At 43.5% G+C, this 11625-nt stretch overlaps 1 protein-coding gene across 1 annotated transcript; it reads right to left on the minus strand.

The window, feature by feature from the left end:
* Positions 1–535: 535 nt before the first annotated feature.
* On the minus strand, positions 536–1102 carry LOC110709298. Its single transcript, XM_021887511.1, has one exon. It carries the CDS (start codon positions 1100–1102, stop codon positions 536–538), a length of 567 nt encoding a protein of 188 aa, XP_021743203.1.
* Positions 1103–11625: the final 10523 nt, after the last annotated feature.

Genomic DNA, 11625 nt, shown 5'->3' on the forward strand with positions numbered 1-11625 from the left:
GCCTATGGACCGCGCCCGCGGCGGTGCCTGTCCGCGCCCGCGGGGGAGCACGCCGCGCCCGCAGCTAACTCTGCCCGCGCCCGCTCTCTGTATCCCTGAGCCATCTCCATTTTATGCGGAAAAAATTGAAAACCCCTGCCGCGTCCGCGGGCCTGTGGGCAGCGCCCGCGGGGCCTTCTGTGCGCGCCCTCTCCAGTCATTACCTAAGCATCTCCGCTTTATCTTGAAAACAGGGGAGGGGCTGCCGCGCCCGCGGGTGGCCTGTGCGCGCCCTCTCCAGGGTCCTCTATGGGCATCTCCACTTCCTCTTTCTCCAAACTCCTTCTCTTCTCCAAACCCAACTTAATAGATCATGCACCCAAAGATCAAGGTACCTAAAGAATGAACAACGCATTCAATAAGAGATTAAAGGAAATATCATCCAAAAATAGTCAAAGACAAAAAAAAAACAAAATAAAAAAGGGTTGAGAATTCGGAATGCCTCCCCAAAAGAGCTTCTTTATAAGGTCATTAGCTTGACCATTTCACATTATCCTCAAGAAAGTGACTTAGGATCCGGCGGATCGAGCCTCATGCACTCAATCATGCCAATTTGATCATTGCAATGGTAGAGCTTCAAACGGTGGCCGTTGACCATGAACTTGTTCCCATTCGCTTCTAACTCAAAGGACCCATAAGGAGTTGTTTTTGAAATTGTGAAAGGCCCCGACCATTTAGACTTAAGTTTTCCGGGGAACAAACGGAGCCTAGAATTGAATAACAAAACCTTGTCCCCAACCTTAAAGCTTTTGTTCCTTATATGTTGGTCGTGCCACCTTTTGGTTCTCTCCTTGTAGAGTTTCGAGTTCTCATAGGCATCATAGCGGAGCTCCTCAAGTTCATTGAGCTTAAGTAGCCTCTTTTCGCCCGCCAAGGTCATATCCATATTGAGCCCTTTGATCGCCCACCATGCTTTGTACTCTAACTCGACCGCCAAATGACAAGCCTTTCCATAGACCAATCGGTAAGGAGTAGTACCAATCGGGGTCTTGTAAGCCGTCCTTAGAGCCCAAAGCGTATCATCAAGTTTGAGAGACCAATCTTTTCTAGACTTGTTCACCATCCTCTCAAGAAGGTTCTTGATCTCCCTATTTGATACTTCCACTTGTCCTTGAGTTTAAGGGTGGTATGGTAGGCCGATTTTATGATGAACCCCATAGCGTTTGAGGAGAGCTTCAAGTTGTTTCTTGGCGAAGTGAGAACCACCATCGCTAATAAGAACTCTTGGGACCCCGAATCTTGGGAAGATGATCTTTTTTAGAAGCTTGAGCACAACTTTGTGGTCATTGGTGGGCGAGGGTATAGCTTCGATCCACTTGGTCACGTAGTCCACCGCCTCCAATATATAGAGATTGCCACAAGAAGGAACGAAAGGCCCCATAAAGTCGACCCCCCATACATCAAAGGGTTCAACCTCCAAAATATTTTGTTGAGGCATTTCATCACACTTGGTTATGCCCCCACTTCTTTGGCACTTATCACATCTAGATATGAATTTGTGGGCTTCCTTGTGCATTGTTGGCCACCAAAGAAGAGATTGAGAAATTTTAGCCACGGTCTTTTCTACTCCTCCATCCCTACCACATGGCAATGAATGACAATGCTCAAGCACCCCTTCGATCTCATGATCCGGAACACATTTTATAAAAATCCCATCTCCACATTGCTTGAATAGATAAGGATCTTTCCAAAAATACCTCCTCACTTCTTTGAAAAACCTTTTCTTTTGTTGAGAGGAGAACTCCGGGGGAACGACACCACATGCTAAGTAATTGGCAATGTCCGCATACCAAGGGCTTGGTGTTGATGCAATGGCCATAAGAGCCTCAAAACCCAATTCTTCATTGATAGGCACGTCTTCTTTAGTCTCAAAAGGAAGTCTCGATAGATGGTCCGCTACATAATTTTCTGCCCCCTTTTTGTCCCTCATCTCCATGTCAAAGTCTTGGAGAGAAAGAACCCAACAAATGAGACGCGGTTTTGCTTCCTTTTTGGTCATAAGGTAGCGGACCGCGATGTGATCCGTGTAGACTATCACCTTTGAGCATATGAGATAAGACCGGAACTTATCCATGGCAAAGACAATCGCTAGCATTTCCTTCTCCGTTGTGGTATAATTCTTTTGAGCTTCGTCGAGGGTTCTACTTGCGTAGTAGATGACACAAGATCTTCCTTCTTTCTTTTGCCCAAGCACGACACCTACAACAAAATCACTTGCATCGCACATTAGCTCAAAGGGAAAGCTCCAATCCGGAGCTTGCACCACAGGAGAAGAGATGAGGGCTTCCTTGAGCTTTTGAAATGCCTCAAGGCAACCCTCATAAAAATTGAACACAACATCCTTTTTGAGTAACTCGGTTAAGGGTTTGGCAATAGATGAAATTTTTTTGATAAACCTCCGGTAAAAACCGGCATGCCCAAGAAAAGCTCTCACTCCCGTGACGGAGGAAGGAGGGGGCAACTTAGCAATCACCGAAACCTTAGCCGAGTCTACTTCAATGCCCTTTTTTGATACTTTATGGCCTAGGACAATACCTTCCTCGACCATAAAATGGCATTTTTCCCAATTCAACACTAAACTCGTCTCTTGACACCTTTTCAAAACTTTTTCAAGGTTAATAAGGCATGTGTCAAAAGGCGATCCACCAACACTAAAATCATCCATAAAAACTTCAATTTCATTCTCAAGCATTTCAGAAAAAATGGAAGTCATGCTTCGTTGGAAAGTTGAGGGAGCATTACATAACCCGAATGGCATTCTTCGGTACGCAAATGTCCCATATGGACACGTAAAAGTAGTTTTCTCTTGATCATTTGGATGGATAGGATTAGGAAAAAGCCGGAGTATCCATCCAAAAAGCAAAAGAAAGCATGATGGGAGAGTCTTTCCAACATTTGATCCATGAAGGGGAGAGGAAAATGATCTTTCTTAGTGTTCTTGTTCAGCTTCCTATAATCGATGCACATCCTCCACCCGGTGACCGTCCGGGTGGAGATTTCCTCTCCTCCTTCTCCCTTGACAATGGTCATTCCACCCTTTTTGGGGACCACGTGAACCGGGCTAACCCACTTGCTATCGAAGATAGCATAGATTATACCCGCCTCACGCAATTTCAAAATTTCCTTCTTGACTACCTCTTGGAGGTTGGGGTTTAACCTCCTTTGAGGTTCAATGGAGGTGGATTGATCATCCTCAAGGTGAATACGATGCATGCATAAAGAAGGGCTAATACCCTTAATATCGTCAATGTTATACCCTATCACATTTCTATATTTTCTCAAAACAACAATCAATTTTTCCAAATCAAGACCATTAAGGGAAGCATTGACAATAATGGGGTATTCTCCTTCATTTCCAAGATAAGCATATTTCAAAGAAGGGGGAAGGGGTTTGAGTTCTACCTTGGGAGGGGGCTTAGAACTCTCCTCCAATTTTTTCCTCCTTATGCTCAAGCTCATCATGCTTAGTACTGTTCTCTTCTTCCTTTTTGGCTTCTTCAATGGCCATAGCAAATTCCTTTGCTTCTTGGGAGAAGTAATCTTCCTCACATGTGAGAGCTTCGGCCATAGGATCTTTAGGACTCATGAAAACCCTTCCCAAACGATCTAGCTCTTCATTGACAACATCGACCCTATAACACTTCTCAACCATGGGGGTTTTGAGTAGCTTAAAGAATTCAAAGACAATTTTTTCATCGGCCACTTCACATGTAATGGTATTATTCTTGCAATTGATTACCGCCCCTAAAGTTTTAAGAGCTTCACGGCCCAAGATCAAAGGTGTCTCCACATCTTCTTCCATATCCATCACCACAAAGTCACATGGCACATAGATATGCCCAACTTGAATAGGGACATCTTCAAGCTCGCCACAAGGTAGCTTCACCAATCGATCGGCCAATTGAATGGTTTTCCTAGTGGGGATCATCTCAATGTTAAGCTTTTGAGCAATGGATAGAGGGATAAAACTAACACTTGCTCCGAGGTCGGCTAGGGCACCCCTAGCTTCCATGTTCCCAATTTTGACCGGCAAGGTAAAGCTTCCCGGGTCCTTTTGCTTCTTGGGTGTTTTGTGTTGAACAAGTGCACTCACTTGATGGGGAAGAGTGATAAGCTCATCATTGAGCTTCCTTTTGTTGGTGAGAATGTCTTTCAAGAACTTGGAGTATGTAGGCATTTGTGTGATAACTTCAATGAAAGGGAGGTTAATGTGTAAGTTTTTCATCACACTTAGAAACCTTGCAAATTTATCGTTCAATTTTCTCTCCGCAAGCCGACCGAGAAAAGGAACCGGTCCATCAAGGTTTCTAGCCTCACTAGAAGTTGAGGATGTCACCACATCCTTAGTCTTCTTTTTCTCCATACTCTTCTCTTTCTCATCAATCTTCTCTTCTTCAACTTTCTTATCATCACTCATCTCTTCTTCTTCCTCCTTTTCCTTACCATCCTCTTCCTTGGGACTCTCATAAGATGTACCTGATCTCAATGTGATTGCCTTGCAAGAGTCGGGTTTTACAATATTGGAAGGGTTGGTTTGTGATTGTCCGGGCAAACTGGAAGATGAGTTAAAAGAAACTCTCTCGGCCAATTGTGCTAGTTGTGAATCAACCATCTTGTTATGAGCCTTGACTTCTTGCATTTGTTGATTCATGGCTTGAAGTTGTTGAAGAATTTGAGTTTGAGTAGAATCGGGTTGAGATGCTTGCTCTTGACTTCTTTGAGTTGCTTGGGTTTGATTTTGGTATTGGTGTTGATTATTGTGTTGGTTGTTTCTTGGGTAGTTTCCTCTTTGATTTTGGGTTTGGAATGGAGGAGGGTTTTGATATTGGGTGTTGGAATTGTATGGTTGTTGAGCCTGTTGATTCCATTGTTGAGGTTGGTTTGCAAATCCGGGTGGTAGTTGTCTCCAAGCTACTCCTCCACCATTTCCCCTATACCCTTCTTGCCTTGTGTTGTATGCCGCTACATGCTCCGGGCTCAACCCGCCACAATAGGATGTATCATGGTTGGTGCCACCACAATTTTGACAAGAGAAAGAGTTGACTTGGGAGGAGCTTGAACCACTAGCAACACTTGTATTCAACTTGGCAAGCCCTTTTGTCAACATCTCAATTTGATGTTGCAATTGATCGACCTTCTCCAACTCATACTTCCTACCTTTCTTTTGTGCATTCCTCCTCCTTCCTCCCCAAGAGTAATTTTTAACTACCTCTTCGATCGTTGCTTCAACTTGATTTTGAGGGACTTTGATCAATTGTCCACCCGCTCCCGCATCCAAATAAGCTCGGGACATCGGTTCCAAACCATCATAGAAGAACCTCATGAGTAAGCTTTGATTGTACTCATGGTGAGGACATGCTTGCACCAACTCCTTAAACCTCTCCCAAGCTTCACTAAGACTCTCCTCCGCCTCTTGTTCAAAAGATGCTATCTTCCTCCTCATCTCGGCGGTTTTCTCCTTGGAGATGAATCTCTTCAAGAATGCTTGCACAATTTCCCTCCATGTCGTGAGAGAATTAGGTTTGACTTGCTTGAGCCACTTCTTTGCTCTCCCCGCAAGAGATTGCCGAAATAGGTGCATCCGAATGTATTCTTGAGAAACTTGGTTGGTTTGTATCATGGCACAGAGTTCGAGGAACCTATCAAGGTGGTCAATGGGGTCTTCACTTGGCGAACCCGAGAATTGCTCCGCTTGAACCATTCGTGTGTATTGAGGATGAATGGTGAAGTTAGTCTCAGTGACGGGTAACAATATCCCACCGGTGAGCTCATAATCCTCCGGATTACCGAACTCACGGAATAATACATCCACTTGTTGTCCCGCCATTTCGTCACCTTGGGAATGTGAGGAACAAGAATCACTTTCACTATCAAAGATTGCACCAAAACCACTTCCCTCTTCTTGATAGAGTCTACGGACTTGTCTCAAGGTTCGGTCGATTTCGTGATCAAGGTTGTGAGTAGGTGGTCCTTGAGATCTTCTTTGCATTCACCAAAGCTAAACAAACAATTATCAATGACTAGCAAGTGGAAAAGGAACTAAACAAAAAGCAACAAAATCCACAAATTACGCAAATAAGTGTGCAAAACTAGCCGTTTCCCCGGCAACGGCGCCAAAATTTTGATCGGTGGACAATAGGTCGTTAGTTTATTATCCTAGATCAAAATTACAATTTGTAACTCCTATCCTAGCTCTATCAAATTTTGCTTTAGATAGCGGTAAGGTAGGGTCGATTCCAAGGAAACGGGGGTTTAACACAATTAATACGAAATCGAGGAGAAGTTGCTAATAACAAAAGGTGGTATTTGAATTTGTGTTGAAGAATTCTATGGACAAACTAACTACTATTGAGCCTAGAATAAACTAGAAATAAGGGAAATAGATTAAACACTTTTAAAAGCAAATAAATGGACAAGATTATAGAGATAACAATGACAAAAGCACTAGGGAAAGGGGGATTCAATCATGAACAAAGAGTACTAGCGAAAACCGAAAGGAAACTGATTCTAGGAGTATAAACTCTACCTAAAATAGTTCGTTCTCATGCAACTACTTAAGCAAGTCGACGAAATCATTCACACATAGATTAAATCATTCTCATGCATTCAATCAAGGGCTAGATTCTTGGGATTAGAGGTGCACACACTAACTCCAAGCATATTATAGCTCAAATCATCAACTCAAGAATAAGTCCCAATCAATAATAAATAGATATTCAAATACACATGATTTTCACCCCCTTCCCTAGCCTAAAAACCTAAGCTAGAAGGAAGGGAATGGCCATAACAACTAACATAAGCATGTATTCAATACCAACACAACCTAACATGATTCTAACTTGAAAGGAAAACTCAAAGAAACTAATAAAGCTTAAATATTTATGGAAATAAACTCAAGTAAGAGCAATAAAACAAAGAAAATCAAAAACTAGAGAAACAAAAGTAAAGATTGATATTATAAAGATTAAAGATTACCAAATCATCAAAGTAGTAGCAACAATCTAGAAGAAAGCTTGAATATTTGATTACAAAGATTAAATCTTGAACACTGTGTTTTCTCTCTCTAGAAACCATGAACTTCTCTCTCTACAAATGATTTTTTGGGGCCAATGAAATAGTGGATCCTAAGAAAATCAAGCAAGGGACTATTTATAGTCTTCTACCAAAAGGAAGAAAAAGGGCAAGGGAGAGGGCTCTCCGAACAGGCAGCCGCGCCCTCTCCAAGCTGGGTAAATAGCCTCGTAAAACCCAGAAAGCCGCGCCCGCGGGCCTAAGTGTCGCGCCCGCGGGGCCAATGCCGCGCCCACGGCTTGCCATCTCCACTTTCTTCTGCTGGCTTCAGACTTTTCCTGTCCGCGCCCGCGGCTTACAAGCCCGCGCCCGCGGCCCATTTGAACAACGCGCCCTCTCCATCCCGGCATCTCCACTCCTTTGCCAAGCTCCTTTGGCATCTCCACTCAAGCTATTGATTCGTGAATCGCACATAAGCGCTGGGAGCTGTCAAAACACATAAAAAGGAGGTAAAAACTAGAAGAAAAGACAAAAAGGGGAGGAAAAATACGAGAGGGGGCTAAAGTGACTAAAATCAAGATAAAAGGGGTTAAAATAGGCATAAGCAAGTGACAAATCCGGGGGAAATCGGTAGTAAAAAGGGTTAAAATGGTGGCATAAATGCCACACATCACACGCACACCCACGCATCACATAGCAGCCTTGGTGCGTGGTGATGCTGGACTGCTGTGCGTGGCCTAGCAATATGCTGGCGCCCAGGCCCTTGCACATGCATGGTGCACTGCTTGGTGCTGCCATGCGAAGGCTAGCACACAAACCAGCACGCATGCTGCACCAATGCTAGCCAAGCACCTATGCTAGCACTTGGTGCCAGTGATGGTGCTGCCATGCCAGGCACGCACGCACGCAGCACCCAGTGCCAGCGATAGTGCGCCTGGTGCCTGCGATGGGCAGCGATGGTGCCCAGCCTCATGCTAGGGCTGCGATAGATGCGATAGGTTGCTCGGTGTACCTAGTGCGCCTATTTCTTGCGATAGGCTGCCAGGCCACGCCTAGGTTGCGATGGTGCACCTAGGCTGCGATGGCGCGCCTAGCACACCTAGTGTGCTTAGGCTTGCGCCTAGCCATGCTAGTGCATGCTAGCCTGAACTAGCCTTCCACATGGTTAGACCATTGTGGTGCTACGGCTACACTCGTACTTGTCGCTTGTGATTTTGCGACGCTTGATTTCTGACGTCTGTATTCGTAAAACTCTGCTGACTCATTAAATCCTTTCGGATTAATTCGTCGTCTCGGATCGGTGATTCGATTGGGTTCGACCCGAAGGGTTCAGTTAAGATTAAGCTGTAACATCAATTGTACATTGATATTACTGATCGGAAGCGGCCTCCACCTAGGCATTCCGATCACTTGACCTTACTGAAGAATTAGCTCCGTAATAATTTTGAACCCTCTATCGGAAGAATACACTTGTTGGAAGGACACCATTCCTTTCAATCTCCCACTTGTCCTTCCGGACAGGTGTGCATATAGTGTATAGCTCATTTCCTATGTCACTTAATGTTTCTTCGTGAACTATAAGGTATGATTATTTTTCATCCTTATTATGTTCAGAAGTGTTTCTCGATCTCCGAGTTCGACTGTCAATAAGAAGATGATTTCTAAAATCCATCTGAGCACGGCCATGCATTTTCACAGTCTTGCTCTTCGAGCGGCCTTGTAAATAACAAAACATTTTTCCCTATTGTTAGTAGGGGGACAATCCCAGTCTTATATTGTAAGTTCTTCTTACTAATAGGACGTAGTCTCCTAAGTGTTCCCGTTATGATCCCCAGTTACGGCAGACGTTTGGAAACATCAAAGAGTCTAGTACTCAAACAAGAAAACTTCACAGTACTCATGGTTGGAGGAAACAAGTTCCGATAGTCATAATGAGAAATGTACTTATGACAAAAATTTAAATTTTCTTAAAGTACTCTCATAGGTCTTATCCAGTACAGTTCCAAACTTTGCCTATGAAAATGATTTATGACCGTCACGTCCTTGCAGCACAAGAAACGGTGATGTAAATCATACTACACACTAATCTATGGCGGTCATCAATCGTCCATCTGTTAGATGACCTCGATTAGGGACAATTTTCGATTTAAATATTCAATGTTCACTTAACAGGTGTTTCTTTATCCAAGACATGGTCTTGATACCCTATTTTGAATATTTCCGTAAATCGAATGAACTCATTATTTAATTCTAAACCACAATTAAATAGTAATGGAGTGAATGCTAATTTTTCATAAAAATTAATTACTCCATTAATGAATGGTTTTAATACAGTGTCTTACATTAAATATCCTATTTAATTAAAACACATGTACAGGGATTTTCAAAGCCAGTCTCCAACATGCTTGATTCCCATCGCCTCAATGTGCTTGTTGTGTTTCACTTGAGGCAGCGGTTTAGTCAAAGGATCGGCTACATTATCATCTGTACCGATCTTACAAATTCTGATTTCACCTTTGGATTTCCATTCCCTTATCATGTGAAATCGCCTTTGCACGTGTTTGACCTTCTAGTGCTCTCTCGGCTCCCTGGCTTGAGCGATAGCTCCATTGTTATCACAATAGAGGTCTATCGGCCCCTTGATTGAGGGTACAACACCAAGTTCGCTAATGAACTTGCAAATCCAAACAGCTTCCTTGGCAGCTTCTGAAGCGGCCAAGTACTCGGCTTTAGTTGTAGAGTCTGCAGTGGTGCTCTGCTTGGCACTCTTCCAGCTAAACTCCTCCATTCAGACAGAATATGTTCCCCGACTGTGACTTGAAGTCGTCTCTGTCAGTCTGGAAGCTAGCGTCGGTGTAACCTTCAACAACCAGTTCTTTGTGGCCTCCATACACCAGGAATTTATCCTTGTTCCTTTTCAGGTACTTAAGGATGTTCTTGGCCGCAGTCCAATGCGTCTCTCCTGGGTTCGATTGGTATCGACTCGTTGCACTCAGGGCATACGATACATCTGGCCTTGTACATATCATGGCATACATGATCGATCCGATTAGCGAAGCATATGGGATCTGATTCATTCTTTCTCGCTCAACAAGTGTCTGTGGACACTGTTTCTTGCTGAGAGTTACGCCATGGGACATGGGTAAATGCCCTCTTTTGGCATTCTCCATGTGGAATCGAGCCAGTACCTTATCAATGTAAGTATTTTGGCTTAATCCAATCATCCTCTTATATCTATCCCTGTAGATCTTGATGCCTAATATGTACTGTGCCTCTCCTAAGTCCTTCATTGAAAAACACTTTCCCAACCAGCCCTTTACGGACTCCAACAATTTTGTACTGTTTCCAATGAGAAGTATGTCATCGACATACAGGACTAGGAACGCAATATCACTCCCACTGACCTTCTTGTATACACAAGACTCATCTGGATTCTTGATAAAACCAAACTTGCTAATGGCTTCATCAAATCGCAGATTCCAACTTCTACTGGCTTGCTTTAGTTCATAAATGGACTTCTTCAGCTTGCAAACCTTTCCAGCGTTGCCTGGATCGGAAAAACCTTCTGGCTGTGTCATGTACACAGTTTCTTCCAAAATTCCATTAAGGAAGGCGGTTTTGACATCCATTTTCCATATTTCATAATCGTAATATGTAGCAATCGCTAGGATGATCCGGACGGATTTTAGCATTGCAACTGGTGAAAAAGTTTCATCATAGTCAATCCCGTGGACTTGTCTATAACCTTTTGCCACCAGTCTAGCTTTGTATATTGATACATTTCCATCCTTGTCAGTCTTCACTTTGAAGATCCATTTGCAACCAATGGGTGTATAACCCTCGGGCAAATTCACCAAGTCCCAGACTTGATTTTCAGACATGGAGTCCATCTCGGATTTCATGGCCTCTTGCCATTTTGCAGAGTCGGGGCTCGTCATAGCTTGCTTGTATGTCGCCGGCTCATCACCATCCATGACTAGGATGTCCTGATCATCGGTTAAGACGATACCGAGGTATCTGTCTGGTTGAGATATTTGCCGTTGCGACCTACGAAGGGTAATTGGTTGAGCATTTTCATTGTCTGTTTGATTCTGACCAATCTTCTTAGATGCTTCTAAAGTATCTATATTGTCAGTTTTATCAGGTTGACATTGTTGCTCGTCCTCTCGAACTTCGTCGAGTTCGATTTTCCTCCCACTTGTCATTTTGGAAAGGTGATCCTTCTCCAAAAAGACACCATCACGAGCAACAAAAACTTTGTTCTCGGATTTATTGTAGAAGTAATACTCTTTGGTTTCTTTTGGATATCCCACAAATAAACACTTATCCGATTTGGGGTGAAGTTTGTCCGAAATCAATCGCTTGACATATGCTTTGCATCCCCAAATCTTGAGAAAAGACAACCTAGGAGGTTTCTTAGTCCATAATTCATATGGAGTCTTTTCAACAGCTTTTGACGGAGCTCTATTCAGTGTTAGTGCTGCAGTTTGTAGCGCATGTCCCCAGAAAGAGATGGGGAGTTCACTAAGACCCATCATTGATTGAACCATGTCTAACAAGGTTCGATTCCTCCGT

This window comes from Chenopodium quinoa, unplaced genomic scaffold (assembly GCF_001683475.1).
Source record: "Chenopodium quinoa cultivar QQ74 unplaced genomic scaffold, ASM168347v1, whole genome shotgun sequence".
NCBI lineage: Eukaryota > Viridiplantae > Streptophyta > Magnoliopsida > Caryophyllales > Amaranthaceae > Chenopodium > Chenopodium quinoa.